General features: G+C 47.5%; 1 protein-coding gene across 4 annotated transcripts in view; it reads left to right on the forward strand.

The window, feature by feature from the left end:
• The window catches only part of kirrel3b (kirre like nephrin family adhesion molecule 3b), a 141,280-nt gene that overhangs the window by 109,394 nt on the left and 10,006 nt on the right, over positions 1-21,880 (forward strand). For all 4 annotated transcript variants that reach the window (XM_062473316.1, XM_062473317.1, XM_062473318.1 and 1 more), the window contains exons 5-9: positions 2,201-2,351; positions 9,939-10,044; positions 18,296-18,444; positions 18,626-18,753; positions 19,394-19,520. In XM_062473316.1, coding sequence (XP_062329300.1) covers positions 2,201-2,351; positions 9,939-10,044; positions 18,296-18,444; positions 18,626-18,753; positions 19,394-19,520 — 661 coding nt within the window. The remainder of the gene's footprint in view (positions 1-2,200; positions 2,352-9,938; positions 10,045-18,295; positions 18,445-18,625; positions 18,754-19,393; positions 19,521-21,880) is intronic.

Consider the following 21,880-nt stretch of genomic DNA (forward strand, 5'->3'; position numbering starts at 1 on the left):
ATTAATGTCACTGAGATTATTAGTGGAGGAGTTGAGGACATGCATCACATCGCATCTAACTGCCATGTTGACCTATTCAAGGCATCTGGAGAACACACAGATATTAGCAGCCGGGGTTGTCTGTTTAAGTGTTCAATTTGAACCCGATCAAAACAGATGATTGGAAAATGGCTCTGGCTCAAATAAGTCATTATCACTATATCAGAAAATAAACTGCAGTTTTACAAAACACAAGCGAATTGTAAGCATCATTGTTATTCTTGGTTTCCCACTCCAGAACACAATACTTCTTTTGCATAAAGCCTTAATCTCCATTGTGTAACTACTGTAAAAAAACGATATATCCGGCCATCCCTTCTTGAATAGCTGGACTCTCACTTTATTTTTCCAATTTTTCTCACAACATGGGTAAGGTAATCTCCTAGCATGCTCCAGGCAGTTATATCAGAAATTATCAATTTGCAATTCAGGCAATTTTAAGACAGGCTTCACGGCTGGTTGTTGAGATCCAAGCTGCAGCCTTTTCAAGATTAATGACTTCAGACAGGTCCAGTGCTATGAGAGAAACAATCCTGATTGTGTCAGAAAGGATATTAAGCTGACATATCCTGCTCCTGACAGCTAATACTTTGTGCTTTAGTGGTGGGTGCCAGGCTTCCATGCTCGTCTCAATCACACCACCACACAGGTCTCACAGTTCATGCAAATGCAAATACAATCCATATAAATTTCGGGTCAATGTTATCTTTCATAATCCCTTTGATTCAGTAGTGTAATGGTTGCTATCATCCATATATGCAGACAGTGTAGCACTATACATGCTAATTCACACAGTGCAGAACTGTTATTACAATTACTATCAGATGAAGTGAGATATACGTAGTTTTTCCCGACTGGGTATCGAATATTGGAAGTAGAGATGTACAAAGTAAAAAAAGGCATGTTCCTTTTGGTTGGAACTTCTTTGCTCTTTGGAGAACATAAAGGCAAGTTTCTTGACACATTGATAACGTTTTGCATTCAGCATGGGGTACATTTAGGTGAGACGGAGATTTCATAACAATTGAAGAACTTCCATGAAAAGAGAGAAATGAGGAGGTAATTACAGCTATTATTGAGTACACCATCAATGGCTGGGATTGTGGCATGGCTAATTATGAATATGTAGCGATTATTTTAGCTCAAGTGTATATCATTGTCACCTTCCGTGAACTTTCTGGGTTGATTATAATACGGGGTTATGTGGAGAGCTGGTGTCAGAGGGCGTTTCTGATGTCTCAACTCACCTCCCACACAAGTCATAACCCTGAGTGGAAAAGTGTAAGAAATATCCTGGAGAAGTTTCAAAAGCTCTCTTTCCAACGTTTGTTTCTTAAATATCTACACTTCATTATGCAGTGCTTAAGTGTTCTTTATTTCCAATTGCGTAATTAAGCCTCAAAAAGCTGCAAACGCTCTGGATGAAATGCAGGTATTACCGATTATTAGGTGCTAGATTCGACATCCTATCTCCTCCCATCCTCATGCAAAGGAACATTTTAAATCAGCATAACAAATTTGCAGACAAGTGCACGTTAAATGTTAGTACAGTAAATCAATGTATTTTCTGAAATGGGTAGAAGTCTGACGTAAAAAAGAAACAATATTCACGGAGAGTAGCTTCATATTCTGTCGGCAGATGTGATGCTTGACTTTGTGGTTGGTCACACAGTGCTCCTTGCTCTGAACATGTGTAATGGTGGAGGGTGACAACGCTACCATGGCAGGCTGGTTAGCAGGGACTCCCAGAATCCCCCTCAGGAACAGTGGAACGGGTGCGGACGCCACCGCGCACGTCCAGATGGCAAACACACAATGTCTGAAGAAGTTTGTGCAGCGGCGAGGACGAGTGCTGAAAAGAAGATGGATTTCCTTTGTGGTGTATGACAAGCTATATCCAACGGAGCATGGCTCTCTAGTCACACAAAAGAGATGTTTTGGGGGTGTCAGATCAATCAGCCGTGCAGCAAGACATATGGGCGGCTGGAGTGTCTCAGGTTTTCATATGTCGGCACTGTCTCCCAGCATCCTAAGTGTCTGCTCCTGAAGTTCATATCGTCGGTTCATTTTGGAGTGTCGTGATATTTGCCGACATTTGGGTGGCCTCTGTAATGCCAACGTAGCTCATACCCTGTGTGTGTGTGTGTGTGTGTGGTTCCAGACCTTGCTTCGAGACGGGAGGCGAGAGAGCACAGTAAGCACCCTCTACCTGTCTGCCTCCAACATCGAGACCGGACAGCAGATCGTCTGCAAGGCCTCCAACAAGGCGGTCCCTAACGGCAAGGAGACAAGTGTCACCATTGACATCCAGCGTAAGTGGGCCTTGGACACTGTCCATGTTCTCGACGTCATGACAACGTCATGACAGCGCCTCTCGTGGCTTTCATAACAGTGTTGTATCACCAGTGTTATATGTTGATCTGACGATAAGATAATTGTGTGCGTTAAAGATATGTTGGTTAACATTGGAGCATGTTGTCTCCGAAGTTGAGGTGTTTTGCACGTAAAATGGCTAAATCTAGATGTGTAAACAACTAAATCATTTTAAGGACTGGCAGATATTTATAATTGGTTTCCATTTTTGTTAAAAACATTGTGTGAGACATCACGTTTAGGCTCTCGTAATGAAATATTACCTTGCCCCGTCGATCTCGAAGGAATGGGATTTTCTTTTTGGTCCACCTACCTCGTTCTCCGGTATTGTGCACATATCCCACCCCAGCTCTTTTATTTCTTCTCTTCTGCCATCAATCTTTTTGATGAGAGCATGCACAATTCCCCACCCCAAATAGGGAAAGTAAGCCCAGCGTGTAAAACACATCGAGCCTCAATTGTCAGGGAATCTTTTTAGATCGAGAAATGTTCACGCTAACAGCGGGCTTGAGAACCAAGAGATTTCGCATCACTTACAGCCCATTCACTTCCATTAAGTATGACTAATAAAGCAGAAAATGCTATTTAGAGATCCATTGGGAGTAACGGCACCATTCTTTTATCATGCATGCCACGAGTGGTGTCCTCCAGTACAATGACAGTGAGCTGACAGACGGGATGTTGAGGAGAAAAAGAAGTAAAAAACGATTGAGGGTTGTTGGTGTTTGCCGTCGTTGCGGTTTTGCAAAGTTCTTTGTGTCAGGCAAAGCAACTCCAACGTCATGCCGATGTGTGCAACATGATTTTGTGTCACCGAGCGTCACGAAGAGCTTTGTGACCGTGCCGTAGACCGGGCCTTTTTCCTCTCCCCACTCCTGTTCTGACTTCCGGGGGCGTGACTTAAGTACAACTTTAGGGTACGGCACAGCGAACGGAAACGTGGCACGTGTGTGTTGAACCAAAGAAACGCCGCCCGTATCGAAGCCTTCAAGTTTGCGTCCCACGCAACATCTTGACCGAACCCGTCCACTCCCTCCTGCCAATCGCCGTCCCTGCCCGACAGACAGGTAGCGTGGCTTTCTCCATCCCAGCCCTCACCTCACACAGACATCCACCCTCTCATTAAACCGTAGCCAAAATGAAACCTACGCGTACAGTACTGTAATTGAACTTTGATTCATTTGCACTGGGTATCAACTCGATGACTCCCGATGCTGACTAATTTGATTATGAGTTTCCTGCCTCGGCAACAGGATATGAAACACCCTCTTATGCGCCGTTGACGAGAACCAAAATATCCGTCCGAGGGACCAAAATAGGGTGTACACACAGTGCTTTAAACTTATCAGGTGGATAATGTGGATTCAAGTGCTTGGTAGAGCGAGTCCGATCTAATTTCACGGCGCGGGTACGTCATTTGGAGCCCCGCAGCCCGGTGAACACGTACACTCCAGAAGACGGAAGAGGTTCGCTGTGGAGGAAGTGTACCGCAAAACCAGGGGGTTTCATTTCCCTTTGTTACAAGCAAAGCAGGTGTCGGATGAATAAATGATGGAGCAGGATAGGTTGGGGTGACGTCGAGTGCCCATCCCACTTCCCCCCCCCTTCCCACGCACACACACGCACACACAAGGGGGGATTGTGCTGGACAGGGTGCAGTACATATTGATGAGAGACAGCTGTCTGACCACAGAGCAGGGAGGCAAGCTCACAGAAGGGAATAGTGGAGAGAAGACCAGAAGAGACCTCGCTGCTCAAAGGGAAACACAAACATAGCCATGTAGACACACACGTATACACACACATCAGTGAAACTCCATCATACACAGATATGTGGATGCGCTCATACACAAGTACACACTTTGCCATGAATGAACCATGCTACCGGCTCAATATTTTGCCTGAGGAAATAGATGCTCGACATGTTTTGATTTTCACCCTGTGTTTTATTTTTTCGTTTTCTTTTTTTTTTGCTCTTGGCCTCCACTCCTTTGTTATCCTAGTGTGCTAGCCAGTGCATGGCTAAGCGTTTAAGAGGATACTCTGCATGACCATGTTCCCATACAACCCCTTCTGAGGCATCTTAAACCCAAGCCCAATACTCGGTTGGGCCCTACACAACATTCAGGCATGAATGGGCATCGTAATAGTACAGTGGGCCAGAGCTAACCCTATAGACCTAGGATAGAAAAGCCTTGGACAACTGACATTACAGACATTTGTGTTAGCCATGTAAAGTTCTAAGACAAAATCAATTCCCTCAGCCTTGGATATGCTCTGTCTCATGTGCTATGCGGTGTACTCGTTTCCTCAAGACGATGTAACAAAAGAGAGATCGATTCTAGTCCCAGGTGAATGGAGGCTATTAGTATGATTTACACTGCCTAGAAGGGTGGAAGCGGTCAGTGTTTGAGGGTGGGGTACATGCTGGTGCACCTACCCAGCAAGCTTTCCCAGAAAGCAATTCAAAATGTTTTCCATGTGATATTTCAACTTCTTTTTTTTTTACAGCAGCCTCTTTTCATTCAAAGTTGACTAATGGAAGGTTTGGTTCAATGGGATAATGTCAGCTGCAACAAAAGTAATTAAAAGTCTCTTAGCCCTAATGCCGACTTGGATCATTTTGATTCCAGTCACCTTTCAGCTCTGTAACCTTTTCGTCTTTCTGCCTTGAAGCACCATAAATGAGAGAAATCTAAACATTACCAAAACACATTACTTCACAGCTTAGACCAGTGTCAAATCCAATACATTTCACAAACGGATTTCCCTTTATCATCACTTTAATGCTCACAAATTACATACCACTCAGCATTTTGTTTTGCCCCACACAAGTTCATATGGAGTTATCGGACACGAGGGTTAAGTAAATTAGCATTTAAATACAGCACTTCTCAGTGTTGCCAAATGAGATGAGGTTTAAAGCAAGCAGGGGGAAGGGCAGAGGTTTATAAGACCAGAGGAAAGATTGCTGACGTTGTCTATTATGTCTAGTATGACTTCACGAGTCTATTAGTTTCGGTATAATCATGTGATAGAGCTACCCTTTAATGCTGTGACTTCCGGCGGGGCTCGCGTTGAGCACTTTTTTCCATGCAAGGAAATCACCCGTTTCGGCTTTAGTTTTAATAGGGTGCTAGCAGAGACTCTGCGCATCGATGTGCCCCACACCAGTCCTAAATCCCCTCAAGGACCGACCCTGTGCGCCGGATAAACCCCCTCAGCCCAGCTGTCTGTCTCCAGAACGCTGGGGCGACGCCCAGACGTTGCGCCCCCCCCCCCACACACACACACACACACAGGTGAGAGGGAGGAAAGGTGGCCAAGTCCCCCGGCGTATTTCCACTCAAAACAAGCAGCCGAGGCGGCCGCCTGCACAAACGGCGTCCGTTTGTGCAGGCTAATTAGCACGGAGGATGCAGATGTGCACAGAAGGAGGATTTGTTTTGGTGTTGTCGTTTTTTTTTTTTGTTCTTCCCATCCACAGCTTCATTCTCCGTTTGCCTAATCAAGCGGGTAATGGCAAGATAATCGTGGGGGGGGGGGATAGAAAGAGGGAAGAAAAACATGGGCATGGAATTAGCTGCGGCCCCTAAGTTCTAGTGTGCCAGGGACTGAGGTGTAATTATGTTTTGATAAAGAATCATAATTTACCTGTTGTGTCTTCCTGTGTGCAAATATTACGACGATTACCTGCCGGTTGAACACAAAGAGTACATCGTGTACGTTTCCTCTCCGTTCTCAGGGAACACGCGCTGCACTGGGTATACGAACGTACACCTACAAGGGCACGTCACATGTCCTGTTCAACACGGTATACCTCTGAGAGTGTACCACGTCCTGAACCTGCAACTGATTCTTATCGCCCCCCACACCCCCACCCACAAACCCCCCACCTCCCAAAATGTGAACCGACAGTCTTGATGATTAAAACATCTGCCTCCTTTCTCTCAGTCAACAAATAATCACTGAGGCTTTGTGTCTTAATCAAGGCACAAAGCCATGATTTGCCCATCGGCTGGCTCCTTATGAGCCTGCCTGGAGTCATACTCGGAGCATTCTCGAAAAACTGCATTCGCGCATATTGCCAGGGTGACGCCGCAACTCCACCATTAAAGCAAGCAGTCTCCCCATCCCTCAGAAGTGACAGGGCTCTGGGAGGCTGGTTCTGGAGGAGAACAGCTGTCCACAGTGACCCAGAGAGACTGGAAATTGAGCTTTAAGAAAGGAAGGAAAGCAATTTACGCTGGCACCATCTCCAGGAAACAGAGAGAAGTTGGCTGATTGTTCCAAAAACGCCATCTGCTCCTTACTTTGAACTTCTGATCAAAAGCTGTCAGCCGACCACCCTCTTCCCGCTTTTTCTCTCCCTCTCCGCCTCTCCCCCTCTCTCCCTCTCTCCCTCTCTCCCTCTCTCCCTCTCTCCCTCTCCCCATCTCTCTCTCTCTCTCTCTCTCTCTCTCTCTCTCTCTCTCTCTCTCTCACACTCTCTCTCTCTCTCTCTCTCTCTCTCTCTCTCTCTCTCTCTCTCTCTCTCTCTCTCTCTCTCTCTCTCTCTCTCTCTCTCTCTCTCTCTCTCTCTCTCTCTCTCTCTCTCTCTCTCTCTACTCCATGGTTGTGGCGACACACCACTTTATCATCATCCTGGCTCCTCAGAGCTCACCTCACCGACCCTCCCCGATCGGTTTACTGATGAAACCGAGGCATTAGCGGGCTTGCATATTGATGGCCTGTCGCGTGAATCCTCAAACGAGCGTGCTGTGCCTCTCATGCATGAATGCATCAAAGTCACGAAACAGACTCCCTTTATTAAGTGGCTGTCCTCCAGAACGAGAGGGGTCAGAGGTCGGCTAGGTGACACTCGAAGATCCTCAGGGTACCTCCCGGTGGGCGGTACCCTGAGGGGGGGGGGGGGGGGCAGCTGTCACTCCAATCGCCCAGGGCCCCAAAAGAAGGATTAGGGGGAGGAGGGGGGGAGGGGGGGTTGTTAGAGTGCCAAGTCACTCGCCTCAGTCACACAACAGAAGTGGGATGGCAGAACGTCACAAGTTTCCCTCAGTGAGGTGATACCCCGACAACTTCTCTCAACCCAGGCCGAGTGTCTTGAACTCCCAGGTCTGGCCTGTAATCCATCCGACCGCAGTCTACACGGCCCTCTGGACGTCCTCAGGTCTCACAGGCCGGGCTCGAGACGCGTTGGAAAGTGTCGAGTCCGAGCTGACTGGAAGCATTACGTCGGGCGTTAGCGGGGGGGGCTGTGCGAATTCCCCAGAGCTGCGGTCTCCTGCCGTCGGCGCTGCCTTCACAGTCTGCTAGTCTCCCTCTCCACGGCTCCCTCCTACCCACCTCTTTGTCAGCCCAATTAGCCACCACTGGTGCAAACACACCTAACCTGTTGATAGAATCACTGCTCCGAGCTCAGCCCTGTCCTGTTCGCTGCTGCCTGGTGTCTTCCAGGTTGCCGCCAGCGTCGTCGCTCGTTTCGTCGGCCCTGAGGGACCCTGCCGTACCCAGGTGGAGCTTGTGCGTTTTGAGAGTAGGGAGGTGAGTGGGCAGTGTCCCCAGAAAAGCAGAGCTGCGGGGCAGGCTTTCAGGAAGGCAGACGGGGGGGACTGGGGGACGGGGGGGGGGAGCGTGGCACCTGGACCAGCCTCCCTCTGGGGCTCTGTGGCAGCTGAGCTTACCCAGAGCAGCTGCACACCCACAGGGCAAACAGCAGCCCTCCTCCTCCTCACTCGCTGTGTGATCACACACATATGCAAACGCTTGTATACAGGCCCACACACACATGTACACACACACACATCTATGGTGTGTGTTGTGGATTGGACGGAGCTACTCCAACAGCGTGTTGAGTGCCGTGTGCTCCCCCCCCCCCCCCAGTGCCCAACACACTTCTCCCTGCACATGCAGGCAGGCCTCTGGATGTCACATTAGCGTAATTGGGCGCAGAGCACACGGAGAAAGGGCCGCATCCAAATGGATGTTCGGATGCCCCCACCTGCATCACACCCCCATCCGCCCTCCAGAGATCCCACGCGTCTCTCCACCTCCCCTCGTTCTGCAGAGGTAATGGGCCGGCGGCTCTCCAAATGGCACACACTACGGGGGGGGGGGGGGGACAAACCCCCTCCCCCCCAAAAATTAATAAATAAATAGAAACACACGCGTAGAGCCGAAGTTTGGATCTGCTCGGAAGACAGTGTCTGCAGCATCTTTGGAGGCTTTTGTGATATGGAGCTATAAATGATTCCGTTGAGAAGGGAGCCTTTCAGAATAAACATCTGTGTCTGTGGGGGGGCTGCAGGGTCAGACCAGACTGACCAGCAGATTCATCTATGTACCATCACAACCTCGACGTTCATACAGGCTCCTCTCCACAAGGACATGCACTGGATATTTCATTCGCTCAGTATTTTTGGATCGATTTTTGCTATTATGTATTTGTCTACATATGCTCGTTGAGAAAGAACTCGCGTGTTACCACGATGAAATCCCACAATGCATTGGATCTTAATAAAGGAGATGTGTCCCTTTTGAAAGCATGGAGACACATCGAAAAGTAGTTAGAGACGAAACACGTGAAGTGAACCCTGCCAGGGGGATGCTGCTGGCTCCTGTAAGAGAACATCACGTCAGCAGTTCTGCTGGGGGGGGGGGGGGGGGGCAGTTCCACTAGCAACAGTTTTGAACCACCATTTAAACCTCACGGCCCTTCGAAACCTCTGCTACACCTCCTCCTTTCCAGCACCGGCAGTTTGCAATAGAAATAAACGCATGAATAATAATTCTATGCATATGTAGCCGGGGAAGATCAGTTAAACTCGTTCCTCAGGTATGTATACAGGCTGCCCGTGCTAGCTTTTCGCTGGCGTAGCTGCTAGTGGTCGCACCTGGGCTAGTGTGTACGTCCGACGGTTGCGCGGCCGTGTCGGTTACATAAACAGTGTTAATATATAAACTGTCTGTTGAACAATTCACTTAGGGTAATGAAGTTTCAGAGCCGGAACTATGGGGATTAGAAAGTATATCTTCAAAGAATACTGCATACCTTTGTCATTTAGGATGAATTAAATTGCTGTTTATTGAATTAGTATTATCTATGTATTTGTTATTTTAGTGAACTGTTTTAATTGTTGTTATCTCAGTGTTTGTTCATTATTGTAATTGTGGTGGAGTGCTTAGTGGGCAAATCACATCACATCATTTCAATTCATTCCTATTTGCAAATCACCAATTACTGAAAAACTCATTATCACGACTTTTTAAACGCTTGCTTTGATTCTCGGTTTTCTTGCGCTTTCATGTTGCTAATGAACATGTTCTGGGGGAAAATGGAATAGGCAGCATCTTCCAACACCTGTGAAAATGATCACACACAGTGCGTGCCAGAGGCAGCAAGGGAACTATGGGGGAAAATGAAATGTCAACCTGGTGTCTGCCTTCGACATAGCTCCAGGTCTGTTTGATGAAGTTGTGTTCTGCTCTAATTGGTTGTCTCTGTCTCTGATGTGCTTCCCATACAGACTTGCCGCTTGTCAATCTGTCAGTGGAACCCCAGCCTATCCTGGAAGGCAATCTGGTCAGGTTCTACTGCTCAGCCAAGGCAAATCCCCCAGTGACGCAGTACAGGTGAGAGAACACAGCTATTAGCTATATGTCTGCTTCTTCTGGCTACATTGTCTCTCTGTCTCTTTGTTGCTGTCTTAGCTCTCCCTCCCCCATCCCTCTCTCGCTCTCTCTCTCTCTCTCTGGCTATTTCTCGCTTCGGTCACCCCCGCCATCCCTCCCCCCATCCTCTCCCCCGCCTCCCAAAAACCCCCATTTCTCTCGCTGTCTGGAAAACTTTTGAAAATCCCATTAGTAGTTGCTAAATGAGAGAAGCTTGGTGGCAATGCTGTTTCTACAGTACTTAGGCCGCGCAGGTTCAGACACGATGCATTATGCAGTGACCCGTAATGAGAAAGAAAAAGAGTGAAATGAACGTCAAATGATACACAAACGTCCGCGCTGATTCATGAGGCTTGTAGTTAATAACTCATCGCACTAAGTCAAATGTGGCACTTCACAATTGATGGCATTAATCATTGTCAGCGAGCTCTCATGGTGCGCCACCATAATATTGCTCCAGAAAAACAGAAAAAAAAGTTTGGTAGAGATGTACAAGGAGAAAAGAAAAAGAGACAGTTCTGGCAAAGGTTGTCCTGGGTCCGCACTCTGGGCACTTCTGAGCAAATGAATATGCTGACTTGTATATCGTTTTCTGTGCAAAGGTGTTGTATTATCCCCAGAACACATGTAGTAGGCAGTAGAGTGGGAGGATGGAAGGAATTGTATTAGATCAGAGCTTGTCTGGGTTACAAAGACAAGCAGGACTAACAGAGAAGTCAGCGTCCTCCAGGGCTGACAGACTTCGGGGGGGGGAAGAAGGTAGGATGAAGGTACGTTTGCTCAAGGCTAAGCTGGCATATAGAAGGGTGAACAAGTCTCCTGCAGATTTCCTAGCAGTTCCCACTTGATAACTTGAACCGCTCACACAGAAAACTGACGTCGGGCCTGAGCTATTTGGCTTGACAGTTTGGCTTGACAAATCTGCTTGACAGTTTCAATCTAACTCAACACATAACAGACCCAACACACCGACACGGAAACACACTAGATCTAGTGATAACAACTGGACTAAATATCAATAATATTTCAATAACTGATCTACCCCTCTCAGACCATCATTATATACTTTTTAATGTGGAAATTATCCTAACAAAAACCAAAAAAGAATTCTTAGTCCATAGAAGATATTTAGACGATACAGCTATGATGAAATTTTCTGAACAATTTGCTCTATATGAGCCGACTAACCATGATTGCTCTCTGAATGAAATGGTAGAGAACCTCAATGATGCACTATTATCTGTGTTAGACTCTGTTGCACCACTGAAAACCAAAAAGAAGTGCACAAGCAGAACCTCCCCATGGCTGAGAAATAAAAATGTTAGTGAAACAAAAAGAAAATGCCGTGCAGCAGAGAGAAAATGGAGGAAAACAAAGATCACTATCCACTACAATATCTACAAAGATACACTAACCACCTATAACAAAACCATCCGTCTAGCAAGGAGAGAATATTTCTCCAACATTATTACAGAAAATGCCAGAAATTCCAGAGTTCTTTTCTCCACCATTGACCAGCTGCTAAACACTGTCCCTGCTCCACCTCCATCCTCAGTAGTTAAATGTGAAGAGCTTGCTTTGTTCTTCAAGAACAAAATAACTTTGATCAGAGCTAGTATTATTAATAGTGGGGTCGAAACTGACATCAGTAGATTCTGCAACATAACCATGAGCACATTTACCTGTATCACACTTAGTGAACTTTCCCAAATTGTCAGCGAATCTAACTCCACAACCTCAGATATTGATCCTATACCCACAACATTCTTTAAGCGAGTGTTTGATAGTGTCTCAGGTCCGGTGCTAGAGATTATAAACACATCCCTTAGAACTGGCGTTTTCCCAGATGCCTTCAAAACAGCTGTTGTAAAGCCCCTATTAAAGAAACCCAAATTGGATAACAGTCTACTTGCAAATTACAGACCAATATCAAACCTTCCATTTATTAGTAAAGTACTGGAAAAGATAGTTTTAGTCCAATTAAATTCTTTTCTTGAAGAAAATAACATCCTGGAAGTCTCGCAGTCAGGTTTCAGGAAATATCACAGTACTGAAACTGCTCTCACCAAAATAATTAGCGACCTCAGACTAAACTCTGATGCAAATAAAGTCTCTATCCTTATCCTGTTAGATCTCAGTGCAGCATTTGATACAATTGATCACGACAATCAATAGACTGGAAAAGCTTATTGGGTTCACGGATAGTGTATTGAACTGGATGAAATCATATATCACAGGAAGGAAGTTTTATGTTAGTTTAGGTGACCATAGGTCCAAGAAACATGAGAACTGCTACGGGGTTGCTCAAGGAAGCTGCTTAGGTCCATTACTTTTTTCTCTTTATATGTTACCACTCGGCGACATAATCAGAGAACATAACATAGATTTCCATAGCTATGCGGATGACACACAACTATATATATCCACTGAACCCAACAATGCAACGGCCATCAATTCCATTACCAACTGCCTGTTGGCAATAAACAAATGGATGAACGCTAACTTTCTTAAATTAAATGAAGACAAAACCAAAGTCCTACTATGTGGCCCCAAATCCAAAAGAGAGATGCTTATTAAGAATCTTGGAGGTTTAACCCCCTGTCTTAAACCAGAGGTGACGAGTCTCGGTGTAATCCTGGACTCAGATTTGAATTTCAACTCTCACATTAATAAAGTGACCAAAACAGCTTTCTTTCACCTGAGGAATATAGCAAAGGTACGACCATTCATAAACCAAAATGATGCAGAGAAGTTAATTCATGCTTTTATATCCAGCCGGCTGGACTACTGTAACGCACTTTTCACTGGTATTCCCAAGAAAACCACTGAAAGACTACAGCTCATTCAAAATTCTGCAGCTAGATTATTAACCAAAACTAAAAGGAGAGAACACATTAGTCCTGTCCTAGCTACTTTACACTGGCTCCCTGTTACCTTCAGAATTGACTTTAAGGTCCTTTTCCTCACATACAAAGCTCTACACGGACAAGGATCTAGCTACATTGCTAACTCCTTTATAAACTACACACCAGCTAGAACACTGCGATCATCAAATGCAGGCCTATTAGAGGTCACCAGAAGCAGTCATAAGAAGATTGGTGATTCGGCCTTTGTCAATTACGCCCCAAAACTATGGAACAAATTACCCATAAATATTAGGGAAGCAAACACTCTAGACATTTTTAAAAGACAGCTTAAAACCTACCTTTTTACCGAAGCATTTAAGTAATTTTATCTCAAAAGGGTTTTCCTACTTTTATTAATTATATTATTGTTACTTTTAAGATGCATGTTTAAAGTTGGTTTCTCTCTTGAACAGAGATCTTATTGGGATTTTATTTTTGTTTGAATTGTTTATCACTTGTATTATTGTTTTTATTGATTTTATGTAAAGCACCTTGAGCTGCAATTCTTGTATGAAATGTGCTATATAAATAAAGTCTTACTTACTTACTCACTTTGGCTTGGCGGCCCCGACCAGTTTGGTGCAGCAGAAGAAATAAGCATTCCTCGTCCTCATGAATCTTCCTTTTAGCCTGGTAGAGGGGCGACGGCAACGTGATTTGTCGAAGCAGACTTTTCCGTGTGTATGCATGGAGAGGGGTGGGAGCGGCGGGGGTTAAATCAATTGAAGAAGAAGTGGACCAAAATCAATAGCGAAGGGAATTGCCCCACGCTGAATGTTAAAACAGTATCAGGAAATGAAATGGATCTATAGTGCACTCACAGGTGGCCAAACAAAGGCATAGCTTGGAAGGGTTTGTCCCTTCGGAGTGGAACCGCCCCTTCCCACACACACACACACACACACACACGTACATTGTGGACGAGTAGGTTTGTGTCTTCTTGGACAACTGTTTTTCGAACATGTCTGTTGTCACCATGCTACGGTATTTCGGCGGATAGAAGTGACATCTCTTCAATGTGCCTGAGGGCCATGGAGGTATGGCAGTTGAGATGACTTTTCCTTTGAGGGCTGGGAAACAATGAATGTAATGAGCTGGGAGGTGGTGGGGGTGGATTGGGAGTGGTTAAAAAAGGCCCACACTGGCAGGATCCCATCAATGTCAGTGTCCACCCAACGGAAGCCTGTTATTTTCCTGTTCCAAGGTATGTAGTCCACCACTAGACTGCGGGTTGGGTTATATTCTGCCTGTCTTCTATTCCGACGGCTTCAGATTCATGTTCACACTTTGCCACATGATCCTACTCGCCGTCCCTACACGTTTTTACCCACAGCCTGCACCCTGCCGAGATACAAGACTTCACTAGCCTTCCAGCGGCTTCTTTTCCCTCTGTTCTGGGGATTTCAACTTCAGAGTCCCCCCCCCCACACACACACACCTACCTCTTTCTCCTTCCATCTTCTCCCAGATAGAATTACAGCGGGCGTGTCTCAGCCAGACCCAGGGCACAGGAGTAGCCTGGCTGTTCGTCAGCGCTAATACACTCTGTCTCCCAAGATCAGATACAGGCACAAGGACGGGGCAGTCCTCAGAGTGATGGCCCCTCTTGCCAAGTCCCCCCGTGCGCCATCCATCCCCAGCGCCCCGCTCCGCCGCCATCCTCCACTTCAGCGGGCACTTGAGACACAGAGCCAAGAGGCAGGGCACCCGGTCATAGGCATGGCGATTCCTGCTGCCCATGATGCGTGTCGATAGACGAGCAGGCTCCGTGATATCCCGCTCAAGACGAGGAAGGGGGGAAAAGAGATCAGTCTCGGGGGGGGGGGGGGGGGGATTGGAGAAGACAAGTCAATGAAAAGTTAGTCAGGGTTCTTTGATTCGGAGTGCGTTGGTGTGAATCGAGGTGCGTTGGTGTGAATCGAGGTGTCGGAGAGCCAGCCGAAGGGCGCCTTTCGAGGCGCTCGTCGGGCTGAAGAGAGCAGGGTTTTACATCAACAACATCCCAGCATCCCTGTAACGCACGCACGTCTTCTCGGTGAATCAAATAACAACAAGGAGAAGGGACAGAAAGAGAGGGAGAGACCGTGGGGAGAGAGAAAGCGAGAGAGACTGAATATGAGACGGACACGTCGAGTCCCTCATCTGAACGTTTCATTCCAGAAACAAACCTGGGCCCCTTCTCAGGCACACAGACGCAAACAGCGTCCTCAATTCTCTCCCCGGTTTAACAATTACGATGTTGTTGTTTGCTAGTTTGTCTGTTTTTCCGCACCTCTGCCTCCACTGTGCCTCAGAGGCGGGTAATGAAGAGGTTTGCCGCCGCCACGCCGACATTGGCCCACCATTTCTGTTTGTTTGTACGGGCGACCGCCGATCCCCCGCCACTCGCTTTGTGCCACCCAGCGCATCCAGCCGTGAGTTTGCGGAGAGAGAGAGAGAGAGAGGGTGGGTGGGGGTGTCGACAGACACTGGTAGCAACAAAGCTGCAGTATGTTTGCTGTGTTCTGACACTAACGACTCGGCTGTCTTCATGCTGCTTTGGCTGGTACGATGGCGTGATTGCCATTCTAGAAAAAAAATTGTGCTTTTATTTTTGAATTGAGAGGCCCCAAACTGACAGCCTTATCGTCTTTGCACGCATCCCCAGTTCTCTGGCAGTATATTAGAATGTCATTCACAAATAGACGTGCAATTTTGTTGTTATTTTTTTCTCTTTCGGGTCACTTTTCATGATAGACCCAATTTCATATCTCATTTTATTTCAGCTTCTTATTCAGAAAGACGAAAGTGCATATTTCAACATAAAGACAATGTTCCTTCTAATTAATGTTACCATTGAACACATTTTAACATTCTATGCTAATGAAGTCAAGAAAATGTACTCTGATATAGTGTTCCTAACCATGCTGATAACAATCCTGGGGACTGATTTGCCATGCTAATGACAAAGATAGCGCTTTCATTTAATTTAATCTAGTTTACTTCTGCTATATCCCCCTTAATCACACTCAGCAGAGACAAACTGTTTGTGCTCTCGCTGTTCTCTCCCTCCAGCTCCGAACGCTCTCAGATGAGGGTGGGCTACTTTATCTTTAAAGGAACAGTGCTCCAACAAACACACACACCCTCCTTGTCTCTCTTTCTCCCCCCCCCCCCACACACACACACACGCACACACACACACTCACACTCACTCACTCACATACACACTCTATCACATACTATCACCTTGCTGTCCTACCTAAGTCCCTGAATAGGGTAAGGCTTTAAGTGAGCTTTTGAGTAAGTTAGCTGTGGCCCCTCTCACCTCCCAGTGGAGATGCAGGTGTCTGAGGGAGGCAGGGAGCTGGCTATGTTTAGACCCTCTTGGAAGGGGACCAGAACACCAGCAGAGCCCTCACACTCCTTGCAGGCTACGGCATTCTGTCACTCTGTCTCTCTCTCTCACTCTCACGCTCCCCCTCCCTCCCTCCTCTTTCTCTCCCTCTTCCTCCCACTCTCTCCACCACCCCCCCATCTCTCTTCCTTGTCCTCTATCTCTCTCCCTCCTTCCCTCCCTCCCTCTCCCTCTCTCTCCCTCTATCTACCACTTTGAGCCACAAACTCGAACCTCAATTTGGGAAAGACTGGATGCTCAGTGCTTAACTCATTACAGCTTTCACACAGGATCCACTCCAGTATTATCCTCTAGACCATGTCACATGGACCAATTGTGATAACACCCAGGGTAACTGACTCGGTCTCATGAATGCCTTTCTAAAATGCAAAGAGAGATCGTCTTGAAACCTCAACAACCAAAATATGTGGTCGATTCTGAAGCATGTTGTCCAATGTATTTCATGCCGTTTTCACACACAGAGGAACCTTTGTTGTATGTAAACGGCAGCTGTAATTGCCTTCCTTAGGCTATGTTTCTGTGCATGCCCTTTCAGGCTGGGACACACAAACAACAAACACCCCCCCACCCACTTGCACATGCGGTACACACACGAGCCGCTCCTGGATCAATTATGAAGGTGATAATAATACAAGCCCAGCACACTCATCTGCCCTCATTGAAATATTTTGGGAAACACAGGTGTCCCTGAGCACATTAATCTGACAGAACTCTCAGCCGCTTCAATAGCACAGTGCAGACTCTCCCGGAAAGCTCAGCTCTCTCCCACAAGAGAAGGAAGTTCCAAAAATGCAGAGCGACGAAAATATACTAAAGCCCAATTAGAATCCTTCTTCACTTTAGTTACTGAATGAATGAGGTAATCTGTTCTCATTTAGATTGTGGCATTTCAGTCAAGCACGGGGTCAAATTTGCTCAGGGAAAACACATTTTGTCCCTTATCCCTTGAAAATAGACCCCAACAGAACCCACAGTTGAGAAAACAGGTGGAGTTTCCGTCAGTCGTGTCACACAGCAGTAGATGGTGCATTCCTGAAAGCCATAGCTGGTCTGAGGTCCAGAAGGTTTAGAACATTCTAGAAACACCTAAGACATCCCCATGGCCCCTGCTTCGGTTTTCATAAATGGCCGCTGTCTCCCACGGCAACAGGGAGCCACCCCTACGCCAGCGTTGCTCGTCGCTTCCCTGAAGGGGAATCAGAGGAGCGTAGGGCGCCCCGTCAGGCATCACTCCGACCCGCGCGCCTCTTCCACACACGACACGACGTCGGTTTGTTAGTGTCAGGCGCCATTGTCTCTGCGGGTGAGGCGGAAGGGGGCTCGTCCTTTTTTGTCATTTCGGGGGGATTTGTTTTCCTCCACTCGCGCTCATCTTAACGAGGGACGTGCCGTGTGCCTCTCAGCCGCCGGAGCGCCCGACTCAGCATGGCTGACTGCCGCCGCAGAGACAACACGCCGAAGCCCACAGAAATGATTTATTCGCCGAGCAACGTTGTACTGTCACAGAGGGGGAGGGGGGGGAGGGGGAGAGACAGTGTCTTAATGTGACAACACCCCCTTCCTTCTCACATTGCTTCCTCCCCCTCCCCCCCCCCCCCTCCCCCCCTCCCTCCCTCCCCTCCTCCCTACCCCCCTCCCTCCTCTCCCCCGTCCCACCAGCCTGCCATGTCTCCAACAGGTGCCTTTATCCCTCCCGGCTGGATGCAAAGGGTTATCAATCATGCAGGCCGGTTGGGGATGAGTGGCAGAAGTCGCTCAGCTATTCCACGTCGTTAACGTACAGCTCCTGGGTGGCCATGTTGGCAGACCTTTGGCGCCGGCTGACTTGCGCCAGTCGGTCTGTCAACGCGGACAAGATACTCCTGGTGACGGCCGAGCCTCTAACCCTGTCGCTGCTCTGTCCCTCCAGGTGGGCCAAAGGGGGTCACGTCATCAAGGAGATCTCAGGGGACACCTACGAGGTCATCGTGGACCACTCCTTCTTCACCGAGCCTGTCTCCTGTGAGGTGACCAACCCCCTGGGTAGCACCAACATCAGCCGCAACGTGGACGTTTACTGTGAGTGCAGCTCGCTTCCCTCCTGTTGGGCAAACACCACACCACATCGCTGCGCATGCCGTTTCCATACAGCGGGTGCCACTGACAGATTGCGCTTGTAGCGGTCATGGAGCGATTGATGTCAAGGTGAATGTTGTATGGATTCTGTGTCGATTGAACGGGTGTGTGGGCCCCCTTGCAGTTGGTCCCCGCATGGCTGCAGAGCCGCAGTCACTGCAGGTGGACCTGGGGTCGGACGCCGTGTTCAACTGCGCCTGGACGGGGAACCCCTCCCTCACGATAGTCTGGATGAAGAGGGGATCGGGAGTGGTGAGTATTCTCACAGCACACGCAGGCATCTTTGACCCGCTTTCTTTTCGATGTCACCGGTCGGAAGTTTTTTTTTGATGGGCAGTTTGAATATCGCGACGCCGTTTCGCAATGCGTCATTTGCCATGACATTCTGTGTCTCTCCTCCCACGTTGGTCCCGCTCGGTATGCTAGACGCACGCCATGCTGCTTTTGGAGGTAGTTTTGTCAACTACTCTGGCGGAAACTGGGGAAGAAAAAAAATCGAACGCCAGAGGTCGTCCACGATTTGGGTGACCAAGCAATGCCCTCACAGCTAAAAGCAGGAGGTTGGAAAGAGCCATTAATCCTCAAATCCTGAGGCCGCTCGCCGTTCGACCTCGTTAGCGCTCTGCTCTTTGACACCTGGCTGGAGATGTGTCGAGGTGAAGGGGGGCGCGCCATTGATCCAACAGAGGCCGAACCGCCGGCTCCCTCTCCCTTCATCGACCTCCCAGAGCAAAAGAGCTCTCGCCGTCCTCTGGGCCTCAGGTCCCCCAAAAATTGGATTTTAATAATTGAGGGGCACTGCCCTTTAAGGCTTTCAATGCTCCACGGCTGTCTTGAATGTGAAGGTGACCTTGCGCCGGTCGCTCAATGACCCACGAATTCCCTCCGGCAGGTCCTGAGCAACGACAACATCCTGACGCTCAAGTCGGTGAGGCAGGAGGATGCGGGGAAGTACGTGTGCCGTGCCGTGGTGCCGCGAGTGGGCGCCGGGGAGAAGGAGGTCTCTCTCACAGTGAATGGTGAGTACAGCGCCGGGGCCACCCAGACGGTTTTCAGGTCAACGCTTCTTAAAAGAAAGCAATTTGTCACCATGGTCAGTACAGCCCCTCTCGTGTGGTACTGTAGTGAATGCTCCGTCTCAATGATCTCTTCACAGAAAGCCTGCTTTTATGTTGTGTCACATGTTCTGTCGGTGATATTGTGTTCATTTTATATATGCCAAAGCACAGAGCAAGGTCCTTTCAAGTTTTTTTTCTGCCAGTACATACAGTACTGTAGGAAAGGGACAACGAGAGAACCATGGAAAATCATTTGTTTGCCAAAAGGAATCACGATAAAACAGCACTAAAGCAGTGTTTAATCAAGTGTCATCGACGCTGACGCCTCTTAGATAAACACACGAGGCAAAAATAGAACGACTTGTCTAGTTTCCAGGTTCTAGACTTATATATGCCCTCCACACAGGAAATGGGCTTTAACGCTGATTAGATTCCAAAGGAGGTGGCGGGGGCCCGGCTTAGAGAGGCAGTGACTAACTAATGAATACCAGAGATGGTGGGAGACCTGGCAACTCTCAAACAAATGACTTCATTACCGCTGCTTGATATTCAGGGAGTGTGCATTAGCGTAACAGCAGTGGCACAGCGGTGCCACGGGCTCTCCGTTGCAGAACATACGCGTCTCTGAAAAACTCTTTTTTTTCCCCCACCCCGTTTCCAGTCACCTAAGAATGCCAGCGGAGAAAATGGATGTTGTGTCTAGGTGAGGTCAGAGCAGTATCTATGCGTTTTTCTGTCACTAGAAGTGTTGCTAGAGAGCATGGTGTATAATGCACTCATCCTGTGACATCAGTCACCAGTTATGTTGCTAAAATGCTTGATGTATGAGATATAAATCCCTGAGACACTTATTTTATTTGAAATGTTTGAATACGATTTCCTAGTCAGACAATTGACAGACTTTACTGTGAGGCTGTAAAAGCGCAGAGACAGCTCCGGGATATCCAAGTATGGTGGGTCTGGCATTGCTGGAGACGATCTATTCCACAGTGTACTGTAAGCACCTTCTCTGTGTGTGGTTCTGTACCATCCCCTCCCTTTGTTATTCTGGGGAAGATCAGAACATTAAAGAGAAATCATTACTAATTTAATGCCCCTACATCCCTACTGTATCATTTCATCGTGGAATCCTTTTTACTGTCTGGATTTGTAAACAAAACACATAAAAAGGCTGCTCCCAAGTTTAGTTTGATGTGGCCTCTCTTTTATGTACAAAGATCTGTTGGGACTACGTTAGCGAAAACAACAGCCCATAAAAGAGATGATGTCTTTTTTTTTTAATAAATATCTTAACAGAGCTCGTACGGCGTTCATTGGGAGACAACGTCAATCAAAGGAGTAGATGCAGGGTTTCTGGGTCTCCGCAGACCTCAGTCATGCCTTGCCTGGCGCTTTCAGGTGGCTTTTGTTTCTCCTTTATTTTGTGTTGCTCCTCGGTTCTCCTGCCTCTCTGAGCCTCTTGGCCTGGTTCTGTCGCAGGCATTCAAAAGCCACTTTATTTATTCTTTCTCACCCCCTGAATAATTGAAGTATTTCTCTTTTGAATCACGAGGGGTCTTGAAATGTGTTTGTTTGCTTTGTGTTATGTTTTATTATGATTTGTATTTATTTCTACCCTGCATCCTCCTGGCAAATCAGGTTGGACAAGCGGGTCCTTTGATGTGGCAGCTCGTGGACGGTCCTGTCTTGTAGTCAGCAGACTGTTTTAAGTCGTCGTTGCGGCGGTGAAGGAAGTTGCACGCTCACCCTCTCAACAACGCTAATGGAATGTCTGCGACAGTCAATGGAGCTCAATTGATTCTGACAGGCGAAATAGACAGAGAGAGAGAGAGAGAGAAACAGAGACAGACATAGATAGGGATAGAGAAAGCAAAAGGAAGGTGATGTATACACTGTTCGTAGGGGGGGGGGGGGCGGGCGGGGGGGGATTGCACGCATCGTTTTTAAGCTAACAAATAAAATACACGGGCTCGGAGTTTGTCAATATGTTTGTCTTCTGTTGCTGCGTGTCACTAACTCCCACTGTGCCGACACACAAGCAGAAGAGTCCTCCCTTTCCCTGGGGACAAGTGTCATTTAATTGGAATCAAACAGCTAGCAGGGGAGACCATTTATGTTCAAGTCACTAATGGCTACATATTGCTCACTGTCGCTTACGTAACATCGCAGTGCACACACAGGATGTGACTATGCGTCGACGTGCGTTAGAATGTGGGTCTACCTGAGTTCGTTTTGTATGGTGTGTACAGTACTGTGTGGTATGTCAATCTGTTGCTTGTGTGTGTGTTTGTGTGTACTAGTCAACAATATATTTCTGCATT

This window comes from Osmerus eperlanus, chromosome 11 (assembly GCF_963692335.1).
Source record: "Osmerus eperlanus chromosome 11, fOsmEpe2.1, whole genome shotgun sequence".
Lineage (NCBI taxonomy): Eukaryota > Metazoa > Chordata > Actinopteri > Osmeriformes > Osmeridae > Osmerus > Osmerus eperlanus.